Genomic DNA, 17422 nt, shown 5'->3' with positions numbered 1-17422 from the left:
GTTACAGAAGACTATGGTCACGACCATCCTCGACAGGGATTCATTTGGGCTGCTAGGGCTGTTCATTGGATTCGATGAGGGCGTTGTCCAGCTTCTTCTTCGTCGGCCTCCACTGTCCTTTGATTGTTTAGTGGGCTTGCTGATGGAATGCGTGTCCGATCCTTGAAAGGCAGATGCAGGAACTGTGGGGGCACGTAAAATGTCTGGAAAGGGTTGGAGGATTCAGGTGCCGATCATTGAACGGCAGATGCAGGGCCACCAGTTTTTCTCCATTGGACACCGTCCACTGCCAGGGTCTCAAGATCTCTAGGTGGGATGGAGCAAGCCTTCAGGGATCTCTTCAGATGGTCTTTCTATCTCTTCCGAGTCCCCTCGGCAAGTTCAGAGAGATGGGTCTCGGAGGCGAGATCCATCTATGCAAACAACGTGTCCTGTCCAGCAGAAGACACAATGAAGAAATATGGCATGGCACTGGTGGAGGACATGCGCGCCAGAATCTTGGTGTGAGGTATCCTGGCATCCCAATTTAGATGGCAACCTTTTGGTTTGAAGATTGTGGTTGGAGAAGACATGTAAGCAGAGACAACCGAATGCAGAGGAGGCTTGCTTGATCCGATTTGTGATCTTTTAAGTCATGGAGGCATTATCGTATATCATGCTTCCGAGATACACAAATGAGTGGGTGTTCTCCAGTGGTGCATTTCCGACTACGACGATCGTTGAGGGTTTGTTGTGATGAAACACTGTCTGCACTGTCAATGTATTCATTAATGTATTCGAGATACTGATTTCCAGGCCCATCCAAGAGTAGGCCTTGTCTGAGTATGATCCTCTGGAGGCCCGTTGGTTGAAGATCTAGACCGGCAACATCATCAACATTCTGGAGCTAGGAGAGGTCTGTGGAAGTGGTCTTGGAACAAGATGCAAGCCATCGGAGGTCAAAGACATCACTGTCCAGACTGCATGGAATACGTGCTCCGTGCGTCACGATTGGCGTGTTTCTTGAGAGGAAAGTGACAGCAATGAGGTAAATCTTGAAGAGTACTGGTTTGAGTAAGCATCCTTGCTTGACGCCAACTGTGCATCAGAAATGCATCGTTTACAGTAATATTGACAGATTGGATCAACTCAGTGCCGCCGCTCCCATAACGCGCACTACGCGCTGCGCGTAGGGCCCAAGTCCTGAGGGGGGCCACCAAATTAGGCAACTTAAAAAAAAAAAATCATCATAGTTATAATAATAATAATAATGCCGATATTATTTCAGTATAGTAATATAAGGCACCTTTTAGCCACGCATATCACAAAACAGGCAGAACAAGAGATATATTTAATTGCTAAAAAAAAAGTTACGATGGTCCCCCCCCCCCCCCCCCCCCCCAACAAATACACATGCAACATCCCAAGCTCGCGGTGGTTGCCCTGTCTAAAGTGGCCAGGCGAACCTGACAGCGAACTTGACAGGACTCTAAATAACTTGACAGGACTCTAAATAACCGTATTCCAATCACAGCCTTTTTTATTTGTATCCATGAAAAGAGAAAAATATGACAGTTTAGTGTCTGTGCACTGGAGGCAAGCGGCTCTCGACTGCACTCCTCTCCACAACAAGCATTTGCAACGCCAACACGAAAAGGTGAAACTTTTAGCGATCTAAGTATCTTAAATCACGATTAAATTGGAAGCTTGCACATTGTTGTTTTCATATTTCGTATCTATGGAGTTAGATTTGTCTCAAAAATAACTGCAAATGCACAGAGGGTGATCTACAAATATGCCTTGAGTTGCACACGTGTTTTGCAATCCACAAATACAAATTTCCGATTTGTAACTTGTGTATTGGTTTTTACAAATATATGTGTATTTGTAAATATATCATTTTACATTTGCAAAACAAAAAGCCATTTGTGAAACTGAAAATTCAGTTTGTGAAAAAAAAAAGCCATTTGTGAAACTGAAAATTCTGTTTGTGAATCGTGTCTCAGCATTTGTGCATCAACAATCACACGTTCGTATTTTTGAGACATTCGTTCCGCAATTTTGAGACATTCTTTCCACAAATACACAAACTCGTGAGCTCGTGATTCACGAGCACCATCCAGCAGATGGCGCTGTTGTTCACTGATATATCTTTAGCTCTACTTTAGTGGGCCTTCATTTCTGCGGGAAAACCTTCGAAATCATGGCCGGACAAGAAGAGCAGCCACCTTCCTGTGTGAGTACAAAGAATTTTCCAACGAATTTTCCTTGTCTTGTATTAAGATACATCTAGTATCATTATTAATCATTTAATCTTACCTATTTCAGTAGAGGTGGTGTCTAGATAACGTTAAGTCTTCTATTATGTTGTGCTTCGAGACCAACATTTGAATCGCTAACGCTTGGGTGTAACACATAGTGACAGAGTAACTTACCGTTTAAAGTAGCCCACTTCAGCTTCACTAGCTAAATCTATTTTCATGGTTTTCATGGACGCGTACTTACTGTTAATATTTCATGAACGTAGCGGAAACCTGTTAGCTCACGTTAGATGGTATTTGGTTGATATGCTTTGATCATTTGGTGGGAATGCTTTAACTTTCATAGCTTGCTAGATATCCTAGCTAACATAGCGTTGCTGGTGAACGTTAGGTAACCATCTCCCTTAGTTGAGTCATTAAGCAGAGAAGTAATGTAATGTTCATTAACGTTTTTTTTATTCAGTTGTCAGTGAGCCATGGTAAATGAGTAGTGGTTTGTTTTGGAGGATAAGACTCATGTACCATTAAAGTTATCCTTTTATCTAACATTGAAATACTGATAGCAAGGTGGTAGATGTAATTTTTTAAGTTAATGTTAGCTAATGAGTTACCTTGCCAGATACAATATACAGCCGCGGAAAAAATTAAGAGACCACTTCAAAATTATCAGTTTCTCTGGTTTTACTATTTATTGGTATGTGTTAAAGTAAAATGTACATTTTTGTTTTATTCTATAACCTACTGGCAACATTCCTACCAAATTTCAAATAAAAATATTGTCATTTAGATCATTTATTTGCAGAAAAATGACAATTGGTCAAAATAGCTAAATTGATGCAGTGTCTTCAGATCTCGATTAATGCAAAGAAAACAAGCTCATATTCATTTTTAAACTACACAATACTAATGCTTACACTTAGGAAGAGTTCAGAAATCAATATTTGGTGGAATAACCTTGATTTAAAATCACAACTTTCATGTGTCTTGGCATGCTCTCCACCAGTCTTTCACATTGCCGTTGGGTGACTTTATGCTACTCCTGGCGCAAGAATTCAAGCAGCTCGGCTTCTTTTCATGGCTTGTGACCATCCATCTTCCTCTTGATCACATTTCAGAGGTTTTTTATGGGATTCAGGTCTCGAAATTGGGCTGGCCATGACAGGGTCCTGATCTGGTGGTACTCCATCCACACCTTTACTGGCCTGGCTGTGTGGCATGGAGCATTGCCCTGCTGGAAAAAACACTTCTCAGAGTTGGGGAACATTGTCAGAGCAAAAGGAAGCAAGTTTTTCTTCCGGGACAACGTTGTACTTTGCCTGGCTGAGGTTTGTAAAAGACCATAAGGATTGAAAAAGTGGACTGGAGGTTCTTCTAAGTTCGTCTTCTCTGATGAGTCCGATTTCACAGTAGGTGCAAGACTCTCTGGCTTGTAGGCCTCTCCAGGTCTCCGTCTAACCATCAGACGACCATGTGTTGGGCAAAGCTGAAAATTGGACTCATCAGAGAAGACGAACTAGAAGACCCTCCAGTCCGCTTTTTTCAATCCTTATGGTCTTTTACAAACCTCAGCCAGGCAAAGTACAACGTTGTCCCGGAAGAAAAACTTGCTTCCTTTAGCTCTGACAATGTTCCCCAACTCTGAGAAATGTTTTTTCCAGCAGGGCAATGCTCCATGCCACACAGCCAGGCCAGTAAAGGTGTGGATGGAGTACCACCAGATCAGGACCCTGTCATGGCCAGCCCAATTTCGAGACCTGAATCCCATCAAAAACCTCTGGAATGTGATCAAGAGGAAGATAGATGGTCACAAGCCATGAAAAGAAGCCGAGCTGCTTGAATTCTTGCGCCAGGAGTAGCATAAAGTCACCCAACGGCAATGTGAAAGACTGGTGGAGAGCATGCCAAGACACATGAAAGTTGTGATTTTAAATCAAGGTTTTTCCACCAAATATTGATTTCTGAACTCTTCCTAAGTGTAAGCATTAGTATTGTGTAGTTTAGAAATGAATATGAGCTTGTTTTCTTTGCATTATTCGAGATCTGAAGACACTGCATCAATTTAGCTATTTTGACCAATTGTCATTTTTCTGCAAATAAATGATCTAAATGACAATATTTTTATTTGAAATTTGGTAGGAATGTTGCCAGTAGGTTATAGAATAAAACAAAAATGTACATTTTACTTTAACACATACCAATAAATAGTAAAACCAGAGAAACTGATAATTTTGAAGTGGTCTCTTAATTTTTTCCGCGGCTGTATATATAAGCCAAGATAAAAGTTTTCAAGAGTACAGCTGTCATTTGGGAGGGCTTCCTGTCATTCATTATAACAAAGAAACTGTTTTTAAGTCTGCTGGTTGCACAGACATGTACCAGTTGGCAACCAAGAGAACAGCTGATGTGTGTGTGTGTGTGTGTGTGTGTGTGTGTGTGTGTGTGTGGTGTAGTGTGGTTTGTGATCTTGTGTGCCTTTCTTGGGCATCTTTGCTGTTAAATGTGCTGTATGGCAGATAGGTTCTAGCCTGTAATATCTTGTACCACCTCCACCACTCTGCTTTTCATGATACTCCTGTGACTCTTAATTGTCAATGTTTTGTTGTGTTGCAGACAGGATATGTTGAAGAAGAGGCTGACTTTGCAGAGACTGTCTACAGATACACTCGTGGACATGCTACGCTACGTTATCCATCAGGAAACCATACAGTCAAGGGAGTTGAGCCAGACAGACAGCGAGACTGAAAAAGGGACAACTAAGTGCCAAACAACACAAGAGAATGCAAGGACACTATATACAGCAGTGTTGTTCTTAAAAAGACATCTTAGTGGCAAACTGTTGTTCCCCTTGTACTAAACAATCTAGTTAGCTGAATTATAGGCGCCAATGAGGAGCCGACACTGGATCATTATGTCAACATTGCTGATGACTTGCATTTGAAAGTTTTCTGTTTGTCAAGACATTGTGTACCTTGATTCCAAGGGCTGTAAGCAGACGAAGTAAGGGCTGAGTGGCCTCAATCGTTTATTCCTTTTTTCTGTTTTGTACACTTTTATGTATCATATTTCATATTTTTCATAAAGATTGTTTTTATGGTTCATCAGTGTTGTTTTCATTTGTGGAAGAATGAATGAATGAACGAACGAGCAAACAAATGGTCATTGGTGTAAGTGCAATAACTGCCTTTTATTGATACAAAGAAGGAGGTTTATTTGTCACATAAATAGAAATACTAACATAAAGCATGTAGTGAAATTTCGTTTGGTGTTAAGCTTTTTCTGTGCGAGTGTGAAGAAAGAAAGATCAATAAATATTTTTCATAAATAGTAAGAGGGAATATAAAGTGAAGTGTGTACAGTCCATGTGCAAGTGTGAAAGAAAGTGTAATTGCAGTTTATGAAGTAATTTGTGTTCAGGATACAGAATGCTTGAGGAAAGTAGATCGTCCGCATTCTCTGTTCTGATCTTGTAGCAACAGAGACTTTTGTCTGACCTCAGTATTTTGAAAAGTCCCTGGTCAGGATGTTAGGAGTCCTTTACAATACTTTGGGCCCTGGTACATAGTCTTCTCTTGTAGGTCTCCTGCAGAATAGGGAGAGATGCTCTGATGGTGCGGTACTGCAGTTACAGCCTTTACAGTTCCCATACCAAGTGATGATGCTGTCAGGACACTATTCACAGCTTCCTCAGCTGACGTACGAAGTACAGTCTTTGCCTTGATTTATTCAGTGTGTGCTGGGTGTTCAGTTTTCACAGTCCATGTTAGATCGTCAGTAAGGTGTATTCCCAGTCAAACTTGATCTAAATGACTTAACATAAACATGACATTATCGTATATTTTGCCGCATTGTTCTTCTTGGACGCGGCAATGTATACAGCACTATTTAGAATCAATTTAGTCCACATTTGAGGATGTTCGGTTGTTTTCCTCTCTATCAGTAATGTTCAATCTAACCACGGGCGCAGTGTAGATTAGAACGATCACTTGTCGAACCGTGCCACCATTTGCGACCAAGATCCTATTACGCTCTGAAGAAACTAGTTCTGAATAAAATAAAGCAGATGGTAGTATTGACTGAAAATTCAGCGATGAACTTTTTTTTGGTATGTTAGCACGACTCGTTCTTTTTTATTAGCTAAAGATTGTGTAGATGCCAGACATTGGAGCGGGTTGAAACGAAACAGGGTTCACCGTATGGCCTAAAAGGCGAGGTAAAGATACATCAGTGAACAACAGCGCCATCTGCTGGATGGTGCTTGTGAATCAAGAGCTCACGAGTTTGTGGATGTGTGTGGATTTGCGGAACGAATGTCTCAAAAATACGAACGTGTGATTGTTGATGCACAAATGCTGAGACACGATTCACAAACAGAATTTTCAGTTTCACAAATGGCTTTTTTTTTCACAAACTGAATTTTCAGTTTCACAAATGGCTTTTTGTTTTACAAATGTAAAATGATATATTTACAAATACACATATATTTGTAAAAACCAATACACAAGTTACAAATCGGAAATTTGTATTTGTGGATTGCAAAACACGTGTGCAACTCAAGGCATATTTGTAGATCACCCTCTGTGCATTTGCAGTTATTTTTGAGACAAATCTAACTCCATAGGGTGCGGTGCTTTAAGAAGCAGGCGCGCTCTCGGTAGATGGTCTCTGCGCTGAGCGGGGATGGCCAGCACTGCAGCTCATTCTGTAGGCACATGAGCACGATCACAGTACCCGAAGTTTCCAGGCGCGGAACTTATGAGAAGCCGAGCAACCACTTCAGACAACTCTGCAGAGGTATTGTATGATCGACACCCAATAACGTTCAGGAGAACGAGTAGAGAAACGTCATGAGTTGATAATTGATATCAATTTGACTAAATTACGGTCTCTGCGTCTTTCATGTCTGGATTCGCAATGAAGGACGATGGCATGCAAATCGGTTTAAATTACTAATTCACTTTGTCATGTAGATTTGATCCATTATGCCTTTTTTGTAATGACAGAAAGGTATCGTAAACATTGTTACTGTGATGTCATGGTAAATGGTTGAAGTTTAAATGCACAATACCGTGCGTTTCATTTTATGTTCTTTTTGTGTCTCTTTTGACGTCTTAACGCACAAATGACAAAAGCTAATATTCTATTTTTATTTTGTTCACTTTTACTTTAACTACCGTTTAGTTGCTCCTAATAGGCTACCATTATAGTTTGCAATAATCTCGAACTGCGTGTTTTTAGGGAGCTATGTTCTGTGGTATATTTGAACCAGCTGAATTCAGCATGAGACAAAAATCTGATTATCAATAACCCTGTGTCCATGAATTAGGCCTATGCATTATACCTTGTTTAATGTGTGTTGATATATAACGTTCCAATTAAAAGTATGAATTCTGGCAAGACATGATAGTAAAATAACGTAAAAATACGTGAGGACTCAGGGGATCAGGTCATGTTTGTACGAGAATATTTTAATTATTATTTCTAGTTTAGTCAGTTTCACTCAGCGTTATCACATTTAACCACTTCAAACTACCGTACTGAAATCACGAAGATCTTCCTGCATGAAGGAAAATGCAATGCTGGCCTGTACGCCTGTAAGTGGGGCGTGCGTGCTGTGACAAGATTTGTAACCTTATTTTGTCTTTCCTGGCGGTTTTTGTTGGTGCAGGTAGTTGGTGTAGGACTTAATGTTGGGTGTAGTAAGTAGACTATCCTAGTAGGATCTCCAAGCTACTTGGCCTAGTTGTCACCGGTATCATGCTGTGGGTTTTTTCTAGCGAAGGGAAATGTGTGCTTCAGAGGAAACTTACACCACTATACTACCCAATTGAAAGCCCAATCGAGGGCACTCTACTCAATAAAGTTAAATGTTAATGAAAAAGTACCTCTCAGTGCATTTAATGGTTTATTTGTATTGCAGTGAAAGGAGGCTTGCTTTGATGCAGATCAGATTAATGTATTTTAATGGTTTTGTATTATAAGTAAATTACCAATGTGATGATGGTGTAAGGTTACACTTTACATAAACAAATATCTGGATACTCCTTGTCTGTTTGCTGCTTGTGTTCTTTGGGATCAGATCATGCAACCATCCACTGGTACTGTAAACCTAGTCAGTGAGAGTCAGCGTTAGAATCTGTGCTGGGTGTGAGGTGAGCCCACAGCTGTTTCTGAGTTGTGCTGCCTTGGACTACACCTCGTCACTATTTAATGAACCCATGTTGACCCAGTGCGAGTAATCGGAGTTTCCTTTTTCTCCAATCTGTTCTTGGTCTGGTAACACTGACCTCCTTCATGTGTTTCTACATACCTGTAAGAAGAGACACTGTAATAACTTTAATTATCTGTAAAAAGAGACACTGATGAGAGAGAAGTGTCTGTTTTCGCTGTATCAGTCCCAATACGCTTCTCATTCTGTTGTTGTGGTTATAAGGTGTCAAACCATGTGACTGTACTTTTCTCATTAAGACTGTCCAGTCTGTCTGACACCACCACTGATACATGTACAGTACTCGTGACTGACTTCTTAAACTATACCGACACTATTTACTGTCTGAGCAGTTTGTTATCGTGATATTTCGGTGTAATTGAGACAGCTGAGGCCTGCCATAGCTTTTATCAATGAGATGGATATTCCCCGACGTTTGATTTAGCCAGTAGGTGCGTTCATGCTATTGTTTTCATGGCCTGAAGAGAGCGCGCATGGTTCGATTTCCGACCAAACATCGCTCTTCAAATATTAATCATGGCCATAATCTGGAGCCATTTGATAATTGACACTGGGGTTCGGTTTTGTAATCTCCCTTCTTCATCTCTTCATCTCTAAAACTCGCCCTCCAGCCGGTCCGTCCTGATCCTCGAGGCCAATAACTTCTACTCCGGTTGGCTTCTTGGAATAGAATGTGCTGACTGAGAGGCGCGCTATCAAGCCGCTCTCCTTTTCTCACAATTCTTTCTGTTGAATTTGCCCAGTGTGCTTTTCTTTCAGCCTCCTCAAAAGCTGACGGGGGATTTTCAATAAACTCTTATTAGTTGTGATAACTAATTCCTAATCTATACACCTTTCCTTTCACATCTAATCCCCACCTGGCTTTTTTTTTTCAACAAATACCCACATCAGCACTTATTTTCACTAATACCAGGACTGAAGAAATCCCAGTCACACATACTTGATCATATTTCAGACTGGTGTAGTGTATATATAATTCATTTTCCCACCCAGACTCAGAGTTCTCCAGATTCCCCCTGACCTTCTCAGTGACATTTCCAACAACTCTTTTGTGACCGTTGCTGCTTTTGTTGTTTTCGTCATTGTTGTGTGACTTGGCTTGTGCTCTCCCCGAAGTTGGAATGAACATCCTGCCTAGCATGTAATATTCCTCCCCTAATCCCCAATGGCACCAACCCTGCTCTCCTCCGGCGCTGTGGCAGGCCACTTCCTCACTCTGTGGAAGAAGAAAACGAAGGAGAGATGAAGGAAGAAGGGGAACAAATCTGCTGTCTTTTGATTTTGTGAATGCTGACTTGTCCATATTCCACTCTCTGCGCTCCCTCTCGGATTGCCCTGATTGATGTTGTCCGGATTCTCGACTCAGGAGGGCATCTCTGGCATCTCTATCTCTTTCTCTCTCTCTCTCTCTCTCTCTCTCTCTCACTCTCTCTCTCTCTCTCTGCCGACCCAGTTCCTGTGCCCCTTCTGTGCCGAGCCCCTGCCAGCCTCATGTAGACAGGGACGGGGGGACGGGGGGGACGGGGGGGACGGGGGGGGGGGAGCCCCCAGTGCGTGTCCTGTCTTGTCACACAGCCTCAGTCAGTGCCACCTCTGTCAGACTTCACTCAACTGAATATTTCATGCTGTGATTTGGAATGTAAATTAAAGATGGGAGGGAATGTGGGTTTTAACAGGTTGTGACCTTATTCTCTTCGACTTGGAAAGGAGTGACCGGACAATGTCGTGTGTGTGCAGGCTGTAGGTTTTGGTGTGTGTAGGTGGTGGGTTTTGTGGTAGCCGGGAAGAGCGTATTTATTTGCTTGTGCATCATCTCAGAAGAGAGCCTTTTGTGCGACTCAGCTGTCATGTCGTTCTGAAAGTGACCTTTCTCCTACTTGGAGAACAGGCTGTGTTCTTTGGATAGAATATGGATTGCTTAAAAGGCTTTAATATGGTTCTTCTCAGCATGACATCTTTATGTATGTCCGCAGGGTTTCCACAGTGTTGGAACAGATATCCGTGGCGCTGTGGTTCTTAAGCGTAAACGCACGGGCCGATCTCAAGCAGAAGCTGCTGTTAGGAGCTGTCGGAATCCCCCAGCGCTGTGCACTGTGCCTGAGACAGCGGGGGGGGACGACATCCTGGGCGCTCTTTGTTTAATTATATCCAATTACTCAGCGAGTAATCCTTGTCATTTATGAGAAAGGAAACACTGATGCTCCATCAGTAGCACTCTGGGTTGATTTGATAAGAGCCTGCTGGTTTCTGAAGGGGACAAGTCCCAGCATTGTGCTTGTGTCTCAGGCAGATTGTCCCTCTTTTGAGCCGCCTGACAAGCACCCTAATGATAAATGTGTTTCAGGAGGGCTGGCATACGATTTATAATCTTTAAAGGGCACCGAATTGCTCCTTTTTTTACGAGCCTGAGAGGCCGATTTCTCAAACTTATGGGCAGTGAGGTGGGCAAAAGCTGTGTTTGTAGATGAGAGTGGACAGCACAGCAAGGCAATGCATGAATATATACATGAAGAGCAAAGTCTTTGAAAAGCTCAGCAATCTTGAGTGTTTCCCAGGGACGTCTCCATCGTCATGAACTCGCAGGAGCGGAGGCAGTGGGGCGTTTCACCTCCCTATACCACCATCCAACGGGGAGACTGTGCCTATGGCCGGGCCGACGCAAATGTGTCTGAACATCTGCTTATTTAATTAATCGGTTTAATCTCCATTACCTTCGACTATCAGCCAGCATAAGTTGGACGCTGGAGACCTGAGATTCACTGTCCATGATGGGTGGAGCGCTATTGGACTCTTTCTTTTCCTTGGTCTAAAAATATGCACAGGAATGACAATTGACATTTGTGTGTACACTCAATTATTTCGCCATGTACACACAGGTACTAGGAATTTGGATTGGTTTTCTCCATGTAGGCTGGAGCATTACAAATAGAACAGAACCAAGGGACAAGACAGAACAAGGCAGAACTAGTGTATATGTGTATGTATGTATGTGTGTGTGTGTGTGTGTGTGTGTGTGTGTGTGTGTGTGTGTGTGTGTGTGTGTGTGTGTGTGTGTGTGTGTGTGTGTGTGTGTGTGTGTGTGTGTGTGTGTGTGTGTGCTTGTGAGTGGACAAAGATAGCTTTGATCTTTCTGGAATTTGGGGGCTTGCTTATAGCTCAAGGTGACCGGGGTCTCTTCATTACCCAGCAGCCCCCTTATGTTGGAGATAACCCTTTTGAATGATGAATGAGGGCAGGTAAACAGAAGAATATCACTGCTGGGGGGAATCAAAGTGTCGCATCAGTACAAGCCATGATGGATGGCATCAGAATCATCTTGCAGGCAAGTCCACACGTGCACACGTATGTATGCGTCCCGCTTCATACGACCAGCAACATTCATTCTGATCAAAGCCAGAGGTATCCTGCTGTGCTTTGTGAACGGCTCGCCTGCCCTTTCCCTGCAAACCCATTTTATCTTCATCAGCACCCAAATGTGAAGAGTTAACTTAATTTCGCTGCACTGAAAGACATTCAGCGTCCTCTTCTCCAAGAGCCTGTTTTATTTTTATTGTGCTCTCTAATTAGGTTTGGAAAACAGAGAGGGAGGAAGGGCAGAGGGGATTTTTTTTCAGGAAAAAAAAGAGAGAACCTGAAAATAATGACAAATCAGTCTTTTTCATCAAATTACCATTGTGCTTTGGTCGATGAGGGATGGCTCGTGATAGCTCTGGGCTGCTGACGGTTTCCCTCCCTACGGATGGCACGCCCAGTAAAAGCGTCTGTCCTAATGAAAAGATAGCATCTCGCTGGCTGGCTGGCTTAAGGGTATGGGGGCCAAATATGTGGTGGGGTTAGGGGGTCCGGTCAGGGGTTCATTAAGTGCGATGTATTTCTTCATTTATTCGGATGAGCTTCCTCTCCATTGGTTTGACGGATCTCTGTGAGTGGGAAGCCCCCGGCTCTCTCAGAGACAATGTGGTTTGGGGGCCTTGATTGAAAACAATCCGTTTCTCTGTCTTCCTCTCTTCCATTTTCTCCACACCTGAAAGGGCTTTAAGAGGTAATGCTGAGAGAGCGTGAGAGAGAGAGAGAGAGAGAGAGAGAGAGAGAGAGAGAGAGTTAGAGAGAGTGAGAGAGAGAGAGAGAGATAGAGAGAGATAGAGAGAGGGAGAAAGAGAGAGCGAGAGAGAAAGCAGTAAATGGTGAAATAGAAAGGGTGCGGCCGAGGAGGTAGCAGTCCCAGAGTATGAACTGATCCTCTACATCAGCACATGTGCTCATCTCATCTCCAGCTTCCCTCCACTTCTTTACTCTCCCACAGATGTGTCTGTCCAGGGTCACTGATGCACTCAGACCTGGTAGGGAAGACATTGCTCCTCGCAGACTCTCACGAACTGGTGCTGCTTCCTGCTCGCTTCTCCTTCATTGCAAGCACGACACAGACCTGTTTTGCATACCATTTATTAAACAAGACTGAAGGAAAGAATAAAATATAGTTGGGTTAAAGCTTACCATCTGAGCACATTAGTGTTCCTAAGAAGTACAGCGTACACCCCTGTGCATTAGATGTGTTGATGACAGGATTAGCGGGATGCAGTTGTGAATTGGAGCGGATATGAGAGCATCCGTCACTGTACACCCCATGATCTTTGACCACATTTTTGGCAAAGCAGCCGCATCTATGTAACACAGAGCCCTTGAGAGCAGTGCTCAGTGCTCATGCAGGTCTAATGATGGACCTTTACCATGGAAACTTAAGTTTTGAGTTTCACTTTGAGTGCTGACTGTATATCAATCATGGGCCAAGCCTGGTTGCTCAAGAGAACATGTGACAGGTGATTAGTTAAATGTTTGCCGTGGGGTAAATTCAATCCTGTCGAATGGACTTTTTAGGCAACACTTTGTCTCTGTCAAGTCCTGCGAAGCGCGGACCCACTGTGATGCAAATGCTGGTTACCGTTACAGCCTTGAGCTCTCTCAGGCATGAACAGGCAAGGATGGTTACCTGGCTCCCCTCTTCTCATCCCTCTCTCTCTCCCCCTCTCTCTCTCTCTCTTTCTCTCTCTCTCTCTCTTTCTCTCTCTTTCTCTCTGTCCTTCCTTTGTTCTTCTCCTTTCATTTAACAGATGCCAGATGATTAGATGAAAAATTAGCAATAGGGTTACCACCATTTTGAATGTGGTTACACCTTGATCTGTGCTTCCAGCAGTATAAGTTAAACAGGCTTCTGAGCCATAGGTGGTAAAGCTAATTGACATGCATCTAGGCTTGGACTGAGGCCAAAATTGTATGGTGTTTCTTTCATTTGCTTTCTCTAAATTTGATCTTCATTAGAGATCTGTGGTTATACCATGTGTTGTTCGTTAGGTGGCCATTCTTGCGTGAACTGCGATGCGCTGCTCTGGGTGACAGCTGGCATCAGCTGCTGTAGATGAACACGGTGCGGCACAATGGCATGGCACTGAGGTGGGCACAATAGCATGGCACTAAGGTGGGCATTTGGGCATCTGTGTTTATCTGGGATCACAGAGCCTCATAGCTCCATCCATGGCTCGTCAGGGCAGGTTATTGTCCTGGCGGAGGTCCATGGAGCAGTATGCTTCTGGCAGGAATGGGACCAGGGCACTAACATTACTCGCCCCAGTTTCATGTGTTCAGTAGGTGACAACAGCAGAAGCAGTAGTAAGAATAAACCCCAGGGAGAGCACAAGAGAAATTGGGCTTTCAGTGGTAGAAGAAAGACAGCACAATAGTGGCACCAGCCCCAATGCGGGCACATGGAACAGAATGGTTCTGAAGGATGTGACTTTCTTTGTCGGGGAAAATGCTCTGGAATGATGTGTTGGAGAGCAAACTGGATCTCAGTCACAGCTCTTCACACACAGGGCTCTGATGTAATAGTTTGGGCTGCCATCTGCTATCATATATCTGCCACGCGGGTCTCTGCCCGGGGCCCGCCGGCGGAGTGGCCAGGCTGAACTCTCACCCTCCACCCGCCCTCCCCTGCCTTTGCCCAGTCGGGAGGGCAAATCACCTTCCAAAGCACACCCTGCGTGACTCCGCACACACACACACCATCTGTCGCTCGGAATGCACGCTGTCCTCTCTCGTTTTTCCATGCGCTCTCATCCCGCTGGAGCTGCCAGAGCATCGGCGGGGCTCACCTGGTTAAAAGGGATGCTAACAGATATTGCTTTTAGATGGAGTCTGGTGAGTTATGGCTGTGTACAGCTGCTGACACCTCAGTGATTAAGTTTCATTGATTCAGTGGCAGGGCAGCACACTGCGCTAAGAAGGAGATATGTGTGTGTGAGAGAGAGACACACATAGAGAGACAGAGAGTGTGTGAAGAAGTGAGTATCAGTGCCGTGCGTGAAAGAGAGAGTGTGACAGTGTTGTATCATGTATGAGATTGTTTGTTACACGGTGAAAAGGGTGCAGGTGAAGTGTTGGTGTGTCTTCATTTCTGCCACAGGGACACTTCAACCACCACTCCATCTCTCCACAAGGACATCAATACAGCACTCGAGGGATTTGTTTAGTCCATTTATTTTTCTCTCCCGCCTCTCTCTCACTCTCTCTCTCTCTCTTTTTCTTTCCTTCTGCTTCTCGCTCCTTGTGAAACACGGAAAGCACTCTTTGTGTCATTATGCTTCTCTCATTTGGGCCCCTGCTCTCCTGATATTTCCATAATGGCCTGGCATCATGTTATACCTTTAATCAGAAACGTAATCAGGTGTAGAATATGTGATTGTGCATTATTCATGGGAGAGGATATTTGATTTCAGATTACAGCTGCTCGTCCTCCTCCAGTGAGCAGATGTACAACAGCCCCTTCGTCAGGTCATTTGGCAGTGCCTCGGTAAGGCACAAAAAGAGGCCGTCTGTTTTTGTTGTTGGCCTGAGTCATATAACTGAGACATATGCTTTGATACAGACAGAATGCTTTTTGAATGCTGAGTCTGAAAATGTCCCTAAAATTACCACACACACACACCAGACACACACACACACACACACACACACACACACAAATACACACACACACACACACACACACACACACACACACACACACACACATACACACACCTACACACACACACATACACACACACACACACACACACACACACACACACACACACACACACACACTCACACAAAAACAATTAGCCCCAGAAACATTGCTGTGATGAATGATTTTGACATTTCCCATATCAATGTTTCCATGCTTGTGTTCATTACCTCTAATGTTCTTATATTGTTGCCTGTAATCATGTCCCAAATAACTAATTAAGTTGAATGACAGCAGAATGCTAAATGCCGGGGCTGGGAAATATCAAAGTGCCATTTGAACTTATTGTCTGGAGTTCAGCTAATGTCTGAGAGACGGAGCCCCATCCTGTTTTGTCTGCGGAAAGGGAGTGTGTGTGTGTTAGCCCACTGCTGCAGAGAGTGATTGTGTTTCCCAGCGAGCGCCTGTGTTTTCTGTTCTCTCAGGATGTTTAGAGGAAGGAAGTGAAAGAGGAACGGCGAGAGGAGAGGAGTGACAGGAGGCCCCGGCTCCGTCACCGCCACCAGCACCGCCCCGCCACCCCTGCCTGGCTCTGTTCCAGGCAGCTCATGTCTCAGCGCAGCAGCATAGCAGCAGCAGCAGCAGCACCCGTCCAGATCCTGCTCCCCACTACACCACCGCAGCCCAGAAGCCCCACCTGTGGCTGAGCGCAGACATTGGTAAGCATTTCTGGTAAAAGCAAATTCAGAAGGCCGATGGGAACCTGCCGAGAGATACAGAAAGAGAGAGTGAGAGGCGTACTATCCACTTTCCCTTCCCCTTCCCACACCCACACCCACACAACCTCCCCCTCCCCCTACAAGGCTAATGCATCCACAGACAGCCCCACTAATCACACCCTCTCACCGCCTCCGCCATGGCAAATGGCTTGTTTAGCGTCTCGAGCTCGATGGACCATTGCTTTTAACATTCCTAGAGCATTGATCCCCTGCCCTCCATCAGATGACGTCTGACAGCCTCCCTCAAATGCTCAGTTTTAGTACAAAAATTGGATACCGAGGCTTTGAAACACTAAATGCATTGTCAGATCATTCACACATTGCAGTTCATAGCCTACTTCTCTCGGGATGAATTAGCAGCGAGCACTGAGAACACCTGGCCATTGGAGTCCCATCTGTGCCCAATTAGCCCCCGTTGAGTGATCAGGAGAGCACAGCTAGGTTGCATGCTGTCGGCGCGTTTATGTGTTTTGGCGGCTTGTTGTGTCATGTTGGATCACGCCACCCTACTTCGCTAGACAGAGATTGGAAATGGCAGGTCTATAATAAACAGCCTTGTCACTTCATCCTGTATCCATGTGTTGTTTACCGAGTCCTGCCAGGTTTGCTCCATTCTTGGTGATGAAGGGGTGTGTGTGTGTGTGTGTGTGTGTGTGTGTGTGTGTGTGTGTGTGTGTGTGTGTCACAGGGCATCGTCCTGATCGGCCGGCGGCTGCCTCTGACTGCCTCTCCATCCCCCAACCTGGCCGCCATCTCCCTCAAACCCACTATCCCAACAGTCTGCAAGTTCTGCCGCTGGCCCCCTTGGAGGATGAGCGATGTCCCCACCCTGGACTTTGAGCTCTTCTCCCCGGAGCCGCTGCTGCACATGGCCCCGAGCAGCGCACCGTCCTCGGGGGCGGACGCCGAGCAGGGTACGGCCTTCGCCTTCGTGGGCCTCCTGATGCTCTTCCTGGTCTTCCTGCTGGTGCGCTGCTTCCGCATCCTGCTCGACCCGTACAGCCGCATGCCCTCCTCCTCCTGGACCGACCACAAGGAGGGGCTGGAGAGGGGCCAGTTTGACTACGCGCTGGTGTAGCCTCTGAATGGGACTGGCACTGATGAGAAGCCTGGATCAGTGGTGGGGGTGGGGGGGTGGGGAGAGGTTGGCGCTGTTTCTGCCAACCCTTTAAGCCAC

The 17422-nt window shown here is 44.7% G+C and overlaps 1 protein-coding gene across 1 annotated transcript; it reads left to right on the top strand.

The window, feature by feature from the left end:
- Positions 1-6969: 6969 nt before the first annotated feature.
- LOC308360643 (cortexin-1-like) lies at positions 6970-17323 on the top strand (the record flags this gene model as incomplete). The annotated part of the gene is made up of 3 exons (XM_080832678.1): positions 6970-7031; positions 15952-16185; positions 16934-17323. Exon 3 carries the CDS (start codon positions 17057-17059, stop codon positions 17321-17323), a length of 267 nt encoding a protein of 88 aa, XP_080688804.1. The 5' UTR covers positions 6970-7031; positions 15952-16185; positions 16934-17056.
- Positions 17324-17422: the final 99 nt, after the last annotated feature.

Source organism: Sprattus sprattus, assembly GCF_963457725.1.
Source record: "Sprattus sprattus genome assembly, chromosome: 2".
Lineage (NCBI taxonomy): Eukaryota > Metazoa > Chordata > Actinopteri > Clupeiformes > Clupeidae > Sprattus > Sprattus sprattus.
The sequence above is the reverse complement of the archived record's forward strand: the minus strand, read 5'-3'. Positions and strand labels throughout refer to the sequence as shown.